Source organism: Cucurbita pepo, chromosome LG07, assembly GCF_002806865.2.
Source record: "Cucurbita pepo subsp. pepo cultivar mu-cu-16 chromosome LG07, ASM280686v2, whole genome shotgun sequence".
Lineage (NCBI taxonomy): Eukaryota > Viridiplantae > Streptophyta > Magnoliopsida > Cucurbitales > Cucurbitaceae > Cucurbita > Cucurbita pepo.
This window is the reverse complement of record NC_036644.1, coordinates 641,301-656,665: the sequence shown is the minus strand read 5'-3', so window position 1 is coordinate 656,665 and position 15,365 is coordinate 641,301. Positions and strand designations below refer to the sequence as shown.

Here is a 15,365-nt window from a genome sequence, read left to right as displayed (position 1 = left end):
TCCCCCTTTGAGGTCCACCGTCCTCGTGGGCACTCGTTCCCCTTTCCAATCAATGTGGGATCTCACAATTTACTCCCTTCAAGCCTCCCTCTCAATCAATGTAGAATCTCACAATCCACCTCCATTCAGGGCCAGCGTCTTCACTAGCCTTCATTCCCCTCTCCAGTCAATGTGGGATCTCACAATTTACCCCTTTCAAGGCTCAACTCTCCCCTCTCCAATCAATGTGGAATCTCACAGTCTACCTCCCTTCAGGACCTAGCGTTCTCGCTGGTACTTATTCCCCTCTCACAATCTACCCCTTTCAAAGCTCCCCTTCAAGGCTCACAATCCACCTCCCTTCAAGACCCAGCGTCCTCACTCGCCTTCATTCTCCTCTCCGGTCAATGTGAGATCTCATAATCTACTCCCTTCAAGTCTCAACTCTCAACACTCCCCTCTCCAACCAATGTGGGATCTCACAATCCACCTCTTTTCAAGATCCAGCCTCCTCGCTGGCACTCATTCCCCTCTCCAATCGATATGAGATCTTATAATCTACCCCATTTGGGGCTCAGCGTTCTTGCCAGCATTGTTTCATTTTCCTCAACAAGTGACGTGAGATCTCAGCAATTATGACTGATTTGACTAGTTTAACCCGACACCCATTTGAATTTTTTATAAATAGATAGGGAAAGTAGCTTAGGTAGGTTATATGGTATGATTGTTTTGAGAAAGTATTATGTTTAAAGAAGAAAGTAGTTAGAAAATGAAAGATTCTGTCCACTTATAATACAAGATTAACAACACAACAACCCTTCCTTTCTTTCTTTCTTTTTCATCATGCTTCCCTTTCTTTTTCTTGCTTTGATTTTCAAACAAAAGTGGACAAAGTGTTTTTTTTTTTTTTTTTTNAAACAAAATCTTGAAACAAACAACCTTTAAATGTTAGAGTCGTTTGATTTAAAATTTTGATTAAAATATTTAAAAATAAGATATTCGTGAATAAAATATCTAATAATTATATTTGACGGGGCATGATAATATTATTAAAATTTCATATAAATAAATAATATATATATATATATATATATATATATATATATATATATATATAAGGGTTCCTAATTTGGGGTAAGGAAGACAGAGAGCTAAAACTAAAAGTTACTTATAGAAGTGGGGAGGAATCATGAACCATCAAAGTGGCCTTTTTCTTTTTTTTTTTTTATAACTATTTTAAAAATTTTAGTCAAAAAGGGTAATTTGGTCTTTTCCACAAAAAAAAATAATAAATTTACCCTTTAAAATAATAATAGTAGAATTGACTTAAAAATGGATAACTTTTTTTTGCTTTTAATTTCATAATGATTTTGAAGTGTGTTAGTTTGAAAGTAGTTGACCCATTATCACTCATAAAAGCAAAGCTCCTTCTAAACCAAACCGACCCAATCCAATCCAACCCAACGTATTCTCTTTCTCGTTGTAATGAAATTTTTAGGTCTCATTTCGTAATTTTCACAGAACGGTATCTTGTACTTTTAATAAGAGAACTCTCGATTGGAGAGTGGAACAAAACATTTCAAGGGTGTGGAAACCTCTCACACGCATTTTAAAACTGTGAAGCTGATGACAACACATAACCGATGAAAGCACACAATATTAGCTAGCAGTGGCCTTGTGTTATTACAAATGGTATCAATAATGAGCCAAAATGAAAAATATCGTTACATTTACCAACCGATATCCCACGTCGGTTGAGTGATTTGGCTTGGTTCTAATTTTTTGAAAAATAGAATCAATCAATCATTCAAGAAATAATAAATAAAAAATCAAATAAAATAAATAAAAAGAAAATAGCCCCACACATTATGCCAACTATATTAAAATTTAAATTTCCAAATCTAAGTAAAGCATAATTGCTTCAAACTATGCTATCTTTGGTCATTTCATAATAATAATAATAATAATAATAATAATAATAATAATAATAATAATAATAAAATAGAGAGAGATATTTTTATAATTATTTATGAATGAATATCTAATTCTTATCTAAATGAGCAAGTGGCTGAAATTCTAAGTTAAAAAGTTTATAGAATAAATATAAGGTGGGGTCAAATGTCAATTGAGAAAGGGAGGCTTGTTTAGCCTTAATGACACGCCACGTGTCGCTTTTCGTTTTTTTTACTCCTCTTTTTTACCTTTTTACCCAACGGGGTGAATTTCAAGTTTTACCCTTCTTCTTTGGTTGGGAAGGAGGCCAATCTTCTGCACATTTATCCAACCTTATTTTACAATTTATTATTATTATTATTATTATTATTATTTTGCTTTTCCAAGTTGGATCTTTAATCATATTCAAAATCTTGGGTTGATTTTATGTTTTATATTTAGATTTTTACATTATAATTATTTTATTTTGTCATGAAAAGTTAAACCGATTTACTTAGATATAATTATAATATTTTGGTCGATGACCTATGACTAAACTAGTTGAACTATGATAATAATATTTCAAGAGGGTTTGACCCTTCTTTTATACACTCTAGATCAATCAATACTTTAGTTAAAAGAAGGGGCAAACGTTCAATTAGGAACCTAAGTTGAGGCCGAGGTGGCAAATTTCGAGGTGACCCAAATGCCATCTAGACGAACTTCGAAGTACACCTCCACCTTAGAGAAGAAGATTTAAAGGCTAAGACCTCACGAGCTTGCATGCTTTGCTTGGGATGAACAACTAACCATCATGTCTGGTAGGGAATTCTTCAAGGTGTGGTTTTCAGATCATGAATTTCTCGAAGTCTCAGAAAAGACGGGTACATAAGAAATGACCTAGACTAGACATATTCTACAATATCAAGAGGAAATTTTGATCCGCATTTGAGAATTCTATACCCACATCTCTTTCAAAGGAATCGACCCATTTATTCTCATGAGGAGAAGTTTGGTTTCCCAAAGATAGCTGTGAGATCCCGTATTGGTTGGGAAAGGGAACGAAACATTCCTTATATAAGAGTGTGGAAACCTCTTCCCAACAGACGCGTTTAAAACCATGCAATTGATGACAATGCATAATGGACAAAAGCGACAATATCTACTAACGACAAACTTGAACTGTTACAGCAACAGACACTTCGTCTAATCCGTAAACCTTAAAAGATAAGATTTGTGTTTTTTTTTTTTTTTTTCTTTTTTGTTTGTTTGTTTGAAGGATGTGACATTCTAATGTACTGAAATTTGGTAATTTTCTTAGACAGCTAAATCTTTTTTGAATGGAGAGGAAACTTTGATATAATAATTGGTAATGATTTTTATAGCTAAGATTGCCATCAATTTCCTATAGGATAGGATTTGATGTTAGATCCTCCTTATTTTGCTTCACACTAACCCAACCACGGCCTTTAACCCCCCAAAACATCATTTTAATTCATTTTTTTCACCAAAAAAAATAAAAATCTTATTTATTTATTTATTGTTAATTTTTGGAAATCTTAGGCTCTTCCCTTCATTTATACCATTATGTTGAAATAAAATAACCACTTGAAGTCAAATAATTGGAAATAAAATCCAATTTTTTGATAAATGATTAAGGAAAAGTTAATGGCATTGACTAAAATAATATCTAATCTAAAGTTTAGAAATTATATAATACCATATTTGAAATTATATCATTTTTTAGACCCAAATATAATTTAAAATAGTCTAACTCTATCTAAAACAGAACTTTCCTTAGGCTATATATAGAATACAATGCAATTATTAAACAATTTAGGAAATTTTAAAAGGGAAGTATAATAAAATGAATAATAATTCGTCCTAAATAATTATTAAATAGTGTCTAAATAATTATTAAGCCTCACTTCATTTTCTAAGTTTTTAATAAATAGTAATCAAATCAAGAGGAAACTATCATATAAAATAAAATTACTCTAGAGCATAATTATATATAATATATATATTTGGTAAGCCACTTGTGAAGACTAGGCTTATCAAACCTTTCACCTCTTTAGCTATTCCCATATTCTTCATTAGATCAAGCATTTTTTCTCGACTAATGAAAAAGGTTAGAAATTATGACTCAACTAAGGAAAAATGTTAGAAATTATGAATCTCTAGGCAATTGAATTATATTTTTGACTTTCAGCATAAACTCTCGTAGCTTTACTTTTCGTCTTCATGTCAATGGAAATAGTGTTCTATAAACCTATAATCAACCCCTTAATCAACAAAGGACTCCTCTCCAACAATACTCAACAAAAAAAAAATGTAAATTATTTTGTATATAGTTAATTTTTAATACATATAGTTAGTTAATTAATTAATTAATGAGAGATATTTAGAGAAGAAAAAAAAGAATAGAATTGAAATCCCACCTAAAAATGAAAAGATTTTGATTGGTTTTATAATCAAAACAAATGTAGACTATTTCAATTTAGAATAAACTAGAGAATCACTAATCAGAAAAAAAATGAATTATGAATTTAAAAATAATAGAATTTCTATCTATAAAATAAAAATAAAAAATGGGTGGGAACCAAATCTAAGTATGTATGATATAAGATTGAAAGGATAATAGTGTAATGGAAATAAATTATATGCACAAGTAAGGATGTCCCACTTATGTAAGTTTTGTAAGTGAAGAAAATATTCCTTAGAATCATTTTCAATGTATTGAGGGGCTATGGACCATCCAGTTGTATCCATCTAAGGCCATTAAGAAGAAAGTGAAACATTCTTTTCCCCATAGGGACTTCTCTCCTAAGGGCTAACCACAGTGATGATGATGAAAGCGATCTTGCCACTCAAATCTAGCCATCCATTTTGCTTACTTTTACTTCCATCTTCGACCCCAATTCACAATTTCAGGCCCTTCCTATGACTTCCACACTCTCATTCAATGCAAATACTTTGCACTTCATCTTTCTTTTTTCAAATTTATTTTTAAAAACATCATCCTAGTAACAGTCCAAGCTCGCCTTTAGTAGATATTGTATGTTTGGGCTTCCCCTCAAATTTTTTATAACACGTCCATTAGGAAAAGGTTTCCACACCTTTATAAAGAAGGTTACGTTCCCCTATCCACCCCTTTAGGAGCCAAGCATCCGCACTGACACTCATACCCTTCTCTTATCGACGTGGGATCTCACAACCACTAAAACTATCTTCAAACTAATAATATACAAGTAGTGGCCTTTTGGTAACTCTGGAGGAATCCTCAAATAAATGAATTCTCCATCTTTTGTATTATTTATGAGAGAGGTATCCCTATGATTATAGATATAAATGAGAATAAAAAAGCATAATAAAAGATAGGGATCCCACCTTTACCTTTTATAACCAAGCAACCCTTTACCATTTTGCAGATCCTAAATCCTCAGCTACCTCAATCTAAGTAGGCAGAATTTGGATGCATTTAAGTGGGGTTTTTGGTTTCTTCACTAGAATGGTGTGTTATTTAAATCAGATGCCTTAAAAAACGATTCCATCTCAATCAAAGATAGAGATATGTGTTTTTGTTTTGAATCCTATTCTAGTGTCTAAGTTTTTTAATTGATTCCATTTCACTTCAGTAGTAAGATCAACTCCTTTTCTCACTTTTCTTTGACTACAATTATTGCAATAACCCAAAAAAAAAAAAAAAGAAGAAAAGAAGAAAAACTGCCAAAATTCAATAACAAAATTTATAACGCAACTAATCCAGTACGATCCAAAGGCCAATAACCACAAAAAGAGTCTTATCCAACCACACAAAAAGCTCATAACTAACCACAAAATTTTAATATCATAAAGTATAAAGGACAAGGAAGGTTATCAAGTAATCACAAAAATAGTTCCATCCAACCATAAGACTACTCATAATTTATATTTTTTTAAAAAAAAAAATACTCATAGCTAAGCACAAATCTTAATGAAAGATAAAGCTTAATATCGATTTTAAAATTTAATGTTAAAGTGGGTCAATTAATTACAAGGTGAAAAAAGAAAAGGAAACCTTTTTCTCATGGAAAAAAAGAGTTATGGATATATATACTCATGGAAAATACTAAAAATTCTATAAAAGAGGAGTGAAGTACAAAGCATAAAAGACAAGGAGGGTTAAGAAGTAATTTTGGAGAGGAGGTGGTCGAAAGGGAGAAGAGAAGGGGAGGGGTGCCCGAATCAATGCCCCTAAATAATGCAAGCTTGCCTACTTTATTTATAATTCACTTTCCAATGAAAATCTCAAAAGACCAACATACTCTAAACACGTCCCATTCTTCAAAACCCCACGAGCACTCAACTCCGCCACACCTTTTATTAATTCTTATGAATTATTTTATACACTCTTTTCTTTTTTTCTTTTTTTTATTTGTTTGCTAATACCTATAGGGTTAAGATATCAAGGTCCACAGTCCTAAGAATTGGAAGGAAAACAAATGTATTATAGGAATAATTCTAAGTAGTAAAAAAAAGGAAAACATTAGGGAATCTCAGAAGATATAACTGCAGCTAATTGAATAAATTGAGTTATTGGGAGTGAAGGAAGAACAAAAAACTGGGACCCATCTGATCGTACCCATGAAATTTCATTTGTAGATTTGCAGTTGATAGGTCGCAGTTAAGACCTACCAAAGTTATGGGCTTCTTTGTGAATGGGATCTCTCTATTTCTCTCTCCCAAAATTGAAAATGAAATTTGGACCATATAATTTAAAAATCAAATAATAATTTTAATATTTTCTTTTTTCACAAAAGTAGATAAATAAAAAGATGGGAAAAAATAAAACTTTTTGACAAAATAACAAGATGGGAATCAAACAGTGAAAACTATTATCAATACAGAGACATTTTTTTCGGATTTTTTAAATTTGAATACTTAAATTCAAATTGGAAGGAAACAAATAAATTTTAAAAAAAAGTTGGAAGGTTAATGCAACTTTATATTGTGGGATAAAATAAAATATATTAAAAACATTAGTTGAGGGGAAGGAAGTGGGCTAGAAGACTTGGGGAGATGAGCATATCCATTTTGTCCCTCAAAGAATAAAGGGCAATAAAAATATTTTTTTAAAAAAATTGAGACCTAAAAAGAATGATTCAGCACAGTAGAAAGTTTCGAAAAATGCATTATTATATACAAGGAACCTCATCATTCCAACTTCACTCTTTTGAAAAAATCAATGAAAGTAAATAAAAGAAAATCTAGGATTATCAAAAGATAAATAAATAAAAAATAAGAACAACCTCCCCTTCTCTCCTTCTCGCAAACACACAAATTTCAATGGAATGGAAGATTGGAGATTAAAGAAGCAAAAGTCACTTGCTCGTATGAACTTGACTTGTTTTTTTTTTAAAAAAAAGAATCACTCAAAATAATTTCATTTTCGAACTATTTTTGAGTCATTTTCAATAAAGTACCATTAGCAACTTTTTTTTCATTTTTCAAATGAGTGTTATTGGAACATTCGAGAGTTTCTTACTATATTAATTAGATACTATACTTTAATTATAAATCAAATTAGATAGGTATAACTTAAACAAAAAAAAAAAAAAGTTTTGTCACAACTATTCTCTTTCTAACTATGTCTCTCTCAACTTTATGTATGTAAGAGTGATAAATGGGAGCTACTTTAAAGGAGAGAGGGTAAAAGGGAGAAATTGGATGGGAGTTCATGGGAAATTTGTGGTCCTATGGGCTAAAACTTTAGTTTAGGTTTTTTTTTTTTTTTTTTTTTCTCTATTAACTTTTTGGGGGGTTTTATTTTCCTCTTCTTCTGCAAAAATTCACATACTGTTTTATAAATTTAATTATTTTCTGAGAATTTTAGAATATTTTTTGGGTTCCCTTTCTTTCTGCCCATTTAACAATGAAAATGGCATATTACCAATCATCCTTTCCCCCCTATAGGAAACACCCATCATTGCTCCCAACAATCCTTTTCAACCTTAGAAACCTGAGCTTCTAAAAAGATATAGAATTGGATTTCTAATTCCCATTCTTCCCACTCCTTCCTTTTAATTTCTCGATGCTTCTTCAATTGAAATACCAGCCTTCTTAATATCAATTTCTCCCCCCTCTTCTACNCCCCCCCTCCTCTCTCTGTCCTCTCTCTCTCTCTCTCTCTCTCCTTGCCACAAGGTCACAATGGATCCCTCCTCCACCAACTCTGTCAATGGCTTCTATACCTTTCTGACTCGAGGGATCGACGATCTAGAACGGGTATACCTTTCAAATAATTTCATGTCAATCCAATTCCTTCAAAGGGTTCTTTCACTTCTCCGATCATTTCATTCCCAATTGACACTCCTTGTCCAAAAGCTTCATTTGCCTGTGGGGGAGAAGTGGTTGGATGAGTATATGGATGAGAGTTCCAAGCTGTGGGACGCCTGTCATGTCCTCAAATCAGGCATTTCTGGCATCGAAAATTTCTACTCTGCTGGGTTCAATATCACTTCCTCTCTTGATACTCATCGCCATCTGAGTTCACAAGTTTCTCGCCAGGTCCATTTCGAAAATCCCAATACCAATCCCAATCTAAATTTTCATCGTGTGTTAGTTTGTTTTATTTTGTTTTGTTTGGAAGCATTGAGTTCATAATCTAAGAGATTTCGACCTCTTGAAATACAGGTGATTAGAGCAATATCAGGGTGTCGACGGGAAGCGGTGGGATTGGAGGAGGAGAATCGGGCACTGATGGAAGCAAGAATTCAACCTCTCTCTCTAAGATTTGATGAAAAAGTATCGATCGAATCAAAGCTGAACGGATTCAATGGATTCAGGGGAGTTCTGTACGCAATGAGAAATGTGAGCTCACTCCTCCTCATGATCTTACTCTACGGACTGGTTTACTGTTGGCCGGAATCGAATTTTGTAAGAGGAGGGTATGAAGGGTGTCTGTTTTTCGGTTCAGCTTTTATGATATCGACGGCGAGATTGCAGCAGAGAGTCGCCGGAGAAATCGGTCAGATGAACGGGAGGCCTGGGATTTTGCTGTACGAGTTTAGGAGGTCGAAGATGGCGATGGAGGAATTGAGGGCGGAATTGGAGGGATGGGTGGGGATGGGGTCGCAGGGAGTAGTGGAATGGGAAACAGAGATTGGAATTAGAGAAAGGGTTGAGAATTTGAGAGCCTGTTTTGGGGTGCTGAGATCTGGAGCTGAGAATATTGTTTGCCAACTTGACGATTTCATTGATGAAATCGTTGAAGGCAGGAAGAAGCTTTTGGACTTTTGTAGCCACAGGTAGACAGTCACAGGGATGGAAAAATATTGTAGTTGTTATGGTTCAAAGGCCAAAAAAGAAAAAAGAAAAAAGAAAAAAAAAAAGAAAAAAGAAAAAGAAGAAGAAAAAAACTTTGAAAAAAACTAGTAGAAGAATCAATTGTTGGGAGTTGTTGTACCTTTTAACCCTTCCCTGCTTCTCGCTTCCAGTTTTTTCTTTAATCCTCTACAAAGTATAAACAATCAACAGGTAAATGAAGGGGCAAAAAAGAAATGAGAAGCCAATAAAATAATTAATACTAAAAATGGACTATTATTAAATCTGTTATAATCTTTTTATTGCAAAAATATCTAATCAAGCTTATGGTAAAGAAGATGAGAATTTACAATGAACAGGAAACAGTAAAACAATTTTACTTGGACAGTACAAACAAAACAATATCCTTGATTGTTTATTTGAATTGAAAATTTTGACCAGCTGAAAAGTCAAAAAGATTACAGAACATGGAAAAACGTCAATGGGCTGCATCATCTCAACATTAAAGTAGCACCCAAGTCCAATAAGACTGACCCATGAAAATACATTAGAATTTATAATATATATGTCCCGCATATTTGTGCAGAAAAGAAGAAAACGAAAGTTGAGTGAACAAAAGGAATGGAAAGGAAAGGAAGAAGCTTCTTTGTAATTTTCAAAGAGAGAGAGAGAGAGACATGGGTCAATATTCTAATACAAGAGGGGAGGATAATCCAAAAAATTTCTTCTTCTTTTTTGAGTGTTTGGTTTTCTAGCAGAAGTGATGTCCCTCTCTCCAGTTCAGTTCGGGCAGAGCGGTGTCTTTTAAGACTTTTAGTTGGGATAGTAAATATGAATAATCATTTTAGCGGTGAAAGAATGATGAAAAGTGGGGGCTTAGAGGGCTGTAAAAGGCAATATGTACAGTGAGATTCCTGGTTTCTTTTTTTAATTTTTTTTAATTCTATATTTTCCCCCCAAAAGTAACATCCTTTCCTTACCCCCAAGCTTTTGTCTGATTCGGTTCCCTTTGAAAGCTATGGAGTCTGATGATGAAAGGTCCCTCTTCTTTCATCATATCCTTCTTCGGACATGTCCTGGCTTCTCACTTCCTCTCTCGAATAATTTTGGTTTCTTCTTTTGCTCATTTTTCTCTATCGGTTTTGAGGGAAACAGAAATATAACACGAGAATTGGAAAAGAAAGATAAGAATTGCTCACTTTGTAAGTTGCAACTGCGTCTCATGCTTTTTGTCTCTTGCAGGAATCTCATGCATAGCCTGTTTTAAAAGGTTACAAAAAGAGCTAGCAAATTGTAGCGCGCTGATTCAAAACAGACAGATATATAAACAGAGGGTGGGGAGGAAGGAAATAAACTAACCAGGCTTCGCTGTATTGTAATAGAGGCCAGCCGTTCAGAGAACAAGTTCTGGCAGACGCCTGATCGCTAACAGCTCCCTAGTCCTTAAAGTAAAGCACACTTTCTTTTCAATAATCATCAGAGATAATGATTTTCTTTTACTTCCCCAAGAACAAAAAAAGAAGAGAGATATAAAAAAGAAGAAAGATATTCCTCTCAGACATTAATAATTAAGAATTTTAGTGTCGGTTTTCAGAGCATGTAACCCCAGCTGAGACATCCCTATGCTTATAAACATGACTCATTTAGAAACACTCGATTTTTTCCACTGTAACTTCATAATTACGAAACATATAAGCTGTAAAGAAGAAACAGACCAGCAAATGAATTATAATTGGCCACTGAAAATAGATATTCTTTTCTTTTCTCTAAACTTCCTCGTGGGGAATAAATTAATCGAGTTCTTTTCATGAGAATCGTAAAACCATTCTGTGAAAGTGTGAATGACTTTGTTGTGTTTAATTTACAGCATACAATTGAAAAATATGAGAACAGAGAAAATTTGGAGAGAAAACAAATGAAAAACAGGTTCATCTTGTTACCATGTTGAGCACTGCGAAGCCAAGAAATCGTGCATCTGAATTTCTAGAATATTGGATGTTTGATCCTCCCACATCCGTAAAAAGGGTCTCCCACACGATTCCTTGACTATGTCACCGTTATTTCAGTTACCATACTCGGCCTCAACTTTATACCACCAGCAATACCATAGATTTCGCTAAGCTGTATCCTGTCAAATCTTCAAGTTGCGAGTCTGCAAATTTCATCCAAACCACCTCAATGTTATATAATAGATACCTGTCTAAGAACAAATGAATCCTCAAACAGCTACGGACAATCAGATATCCTTGAGAAAAAAAAAAAAAAAAAAATAGCCACAATACACGAATAAATCATTAATTAATACCAATAAATGAAAATTCTATGGAATAACTTAAGAATAGTGTTACCCTTGGCTACAACTGCATTTCAGTATAATGTCATGAACAAGGTTGATTTACAGGCCTTGGACGATGGGTTAATTTGAAACTTCAAGAATATCTATTCATCCGGTTCTTACTGGTTTTTCAATTTACGTATACTCAGTCGAATCTTCATTGTACATGCACAGTGTTAAAGGTTTTTCCCTTTTCTTTCATTCTGCTATTTAAACAATAGCAACTTACCGTTGATTGGTTGGGAAATTAACTCAGTTTATATCTGTGCCTAGTAAAGCTATTTAAAGACTTGTACAGAATGCTGGTACATTGACCCAATACGTTAATATTTTCCAATCTCCCTCCGTTATTACATAGCACAGGATAGAAAACAAAATGTGTTGTATTCAGTCAACCCACTAAAAAAAACAATACATAACCTCATAATATCTTTATCATGATTAAAAGTTTCCAGAAGTGATATAATGGCTTCAATACACATCTTATCAACACAATCAATTGCTTTATTGCAACCTAATCACCCAAAAAAAAACCACAAATATAACCCCAGGGGGTGACAACGTAGAGGAGCAATAGTAAAAATATGATGGCTTCAATACACATCTTAACAAAACAATATATTGCTTCACTGCGATTTTATCACCCAAAAAGCCATGAATGTGACCCCAGGTGATGACAACGTAAAGGAGCAATAGTACAAATATGATGGCTTTGATCATGCTGCCCGATAGGATGCACTTATATGAGTAACCATAAGCATATCCATATCCATGTTTTAACCTTTACTCTTTCTGCAAAAATTACGTTTATGCGCGCATACAATACAGATCTGATGCAAGGGCAATAAAGAAACCAAACATTTTAAGTAATCGTTAAAATTTAATATGTTTGTTACTAGGAAAACTATAAGAGAGTTTATAGTTCTATTAGGAAATGGCAATAACATACAAAATATGGGGTCAAACTACAATTTCAGCCCCTAAATTATTGTTATTTTTCAATTTTAGTCCCTCACTTTTACAATTTTTATTCTTCTTTAAGCTTTTACATCGTTTTCATAATTTCCCTTCTAATTGAAAGCTTTAATTCACGACGGCACATGGAAGGCTTATACCACACTACATTAGTGGGGGGAAAAAGAAGAACCTATGTAGAATCCCATAACCTTTATATGAGACTGTTTGTCATGATGTCGAATTAAAATTTTGAGGAAAAAAGATGCCTGTTTTAGGCAAAAATAAAAGGTTATACTTCAAAAATCAATCTGTAATCTAGTTATAGTTTTATTTAGCTTCCGACTCTTACATTAGACTGACAATTAATTAAATCAAAATTATAGTTTTCGTCTAGTACTTATTTCTTTAATTTTGGTTCATTCGGTTCAATCACTATACCTGTACAAGCATAACATCGTGGTTCCCATCGTTCAATATCCAGTCAAATATGAAGAAGTATTGATATCCTTGAGATTATTTACAGTTGCCTACATACACAAACTAATGCACTTCCACAGGGTACCGTGTTAACTTTTTTTTCCTGCTTTTTATGACTATTTTACTGGCTAATTAATGTAAAGGATTAAACTGATTTGTTTCTAAAAGGACTATAATGAAACAAATTAAAATATGGGTATCAAAACATTAAAAATATCTAAGTACGGAAACTAGATTCTAAATCTAACTCTATTATGTATTGATTGAAGAGCTTATTGGACACATAAAATATGTTGAATTGGTTGGTCGCGTTTATTTCGTTATCACATGGTTTTTCTTCTCCTCCCTTACACCCCTATTCTTTCTTAATGTCCAGCATCAAACTCCCCAATGACATCGAGAAAGGTTGAAATCGAGATTTAAGATCAAAGACAAACTTCAAATTTTTTTTTAAGATCATTCTAACACAGGAAACGGTGTCATGCATACTACAACTGACTACCACAACAAACGCAGAGCGTAGAATTGATCATTAAAAACTAAGGCCTCAAAGTAACAAGCAAAGAATGAACGTATCTCAACCATGGAGCTAAGTTTCATAAACAGTAAGAAACGTAAGATCAGAGATATCTAAAATAAATGTCAAACAATCCAACAGTTGATGAAGAATCACATCATTAAAGTTTTCAGAAAAATATGGTATACGATCTCTAGCAATAGTAAAGTTCATCCGACCTAAAATTTGAAGTTCTATCTGTTGTAAATTCTCAAATTTACTATGGTCAACTTGCATTTGCAAACGCATTTCCTATCATTTCCTATCATTTGTCATTTCGCGGCTAATATACTTATCCTTCAGCTCAATCAAATGCAGCCTAACAGCAATCCCACAGTTCTAAAATTCAAGAAGCCGTTCGAAAATACTGAAAATCTACAGCACATGGTCCACCAAATTTACTATGATCAACTTGCATTTGCAAACGCATAATATGATCTTAACGCCTACATTTCTTATCATTTTCCATTTCGCGGCTAATATACTTATCCTTCAGCTCAATCAAATGCAGCCTAACAGCAAACTCACAGTTCTAAAATTCAAGAAGCCATACGAGAATACTTCAAATCCACAGCACATAGTCCACCAGCTTCCTTCCCCGCAGCAGAAAAACAACATAATCGCAAGACACTAAATAAACTTGCAGAATCATCAAAGAGATGGAAATTACCAGTAATTTGTAAGTAATGCAAGGATTTTCTGCATAGTTTCAAGGAGAGTATTCCATCTCCATGAGAGCGCGAACAAAGAAGAAAAAAACCCGCCAAACTCAGCGAACGTAAACGGAATTGGGAGAATGGGTGCGGCGTTTCGAGATCAGGAAAGCTTTAATTGAATATCGGAGTTGGACTTGGGCCCAGTATTTAAACTTCAGAAACTCAAGCCCAATATCTTGAGCCCACTAAAAACTAGCACGGCCCAATACGATAATTGGGCTTAGGCCTTATTTTAGAACCATGGAAGCTCAAGCCCACTTAAAGAACTATCAAAGCCTCCGACCATAATTGGGCTTAGGCCCAATATTAAAACTACCGAAGCTCAAGCCCACTATTTGAGCCCACTAAAATACCTGGTACAGCCGTCAACAGAAAAGTTGACCACGATTCAAAATCCAAATTTGGCACCTACACATTCTCTTACATCACTTGTGACATGATCACGTTACCTAGATATTGTCCAGGATTCAGAATTCGGATTTAGCACTTATGTGCCCCAACATTCTCCTGTGACATGATCATGTTGCATATATGCTGTACAGGGTTTAGAATCTTGATTCAGCACCTATGTGCCCCGACATTCTTTTGTACCATGATACATGGATGTTGTACAAGATTCAGAATTCGGATTTGACACTTATGCACCCTGACATTCTCCTGTAACATGATCACGTTGCATATATGTAGTACATAATTTAGAATATTGATCCAGCACCTATGTGCCCCGAATTCTTCTATAACACGACACACAGACGCTGTACAAGTTCCAGAATTCAGATTTGACACTTATGCACCCTGACATCATCTTGCATCTCTTGTGACATGATCATGTTACCAACTCATCGCTTCCTAAAAGTGTATACTATCTGCACAAACACACGAGTCTTTTCAACATGTTTTGTTACCACTCACTGTATCCTACAAAATTCGTACCAGATCACTCAACATAGAATTGCTCAAATTAAAACACAATTAACTGTAAAATTACTATGATTGAGCCACCGAAAAGTAATGTGTCATTCTCGATATAGATAGTAACTTTTAATTATTCACGATCGCTCTCGAGGTAATCCAATCTAAATCAAAGTTTTGGAATATTTTTATTAAT

At 33.8% G+C, this 15,365-nt stretch overlaps 1 protein-coding gene and 1 long non-coding RNA gene across 3 annotated transcripts; one reads left to right on the top strand and one right to left on the bottom strand.

Annotated features, from left to right (window-relative positions):
• The first annotated feature begins 8,041 nt into the window (after nucleotides 1–8,041).
• LOC111799240 lies at nucleotides 8,042–9,453 on the top strand. The gene is made up of 2 exons (XM_023682705.1): nucleotides 8,042–8,460; nucleotides 8,587–9,453. The coding sequence occupies exons 1-2, from the start codon at nucleotides 8,104–8,106 to the stop codon at nucleotides 9,202–9,204; spliced, it is 975 nt and encodes a 324-aa protein (XP_023538473.1). The 5' UTR covers nucleotides 8,042–8,103; the 3' UTR covers nucleotides 9,205–9,453.
• On the bottom strand, nucleotides 9,178–14,331 carry LOC111799241. Of its 2 annotated transcripts, XR_002815795.1 has the most exons (5): nucleotides 14,212–14,331; nucleotides 11,157–11,368; nucleotides 10,576–10,658; nucleotides 10,416–10,474; nucleotides 9,178–9,405 (listed from the first exon to the last, which is right to left on the bottom strand). It is a non-coding gene; the product is annotated as an uncharacterized LOC111799241 (long non-coding RNA). The 2 variants fall into 2 exon arrangements; XR_002815794.1 differs by having other exon boundaries at nucleotides 10,416–10,658.
• Nucleotides 14,332–15,365: the final 1,034 nt, after the last annotated feature.

What these genes read in the sequence shown, in the direction of transcription:
- LOC111799240 (XM_023682705.1), top strand. Translation starts at nt 8,104, where the DNA reads ATGGATCCCTCCTCCACCAACTCTGTCAATGGCTTCTATACCTTTCTG. An exon ending in GTTCACAAGTTTCTCGCCAG is followed by an intron (nt 8,461 to 8,586) that starts GTCCATTTCGAA and finishes CTTGAAATACAG; the next exon opens with GTGATTAGAGCAATATCAGG.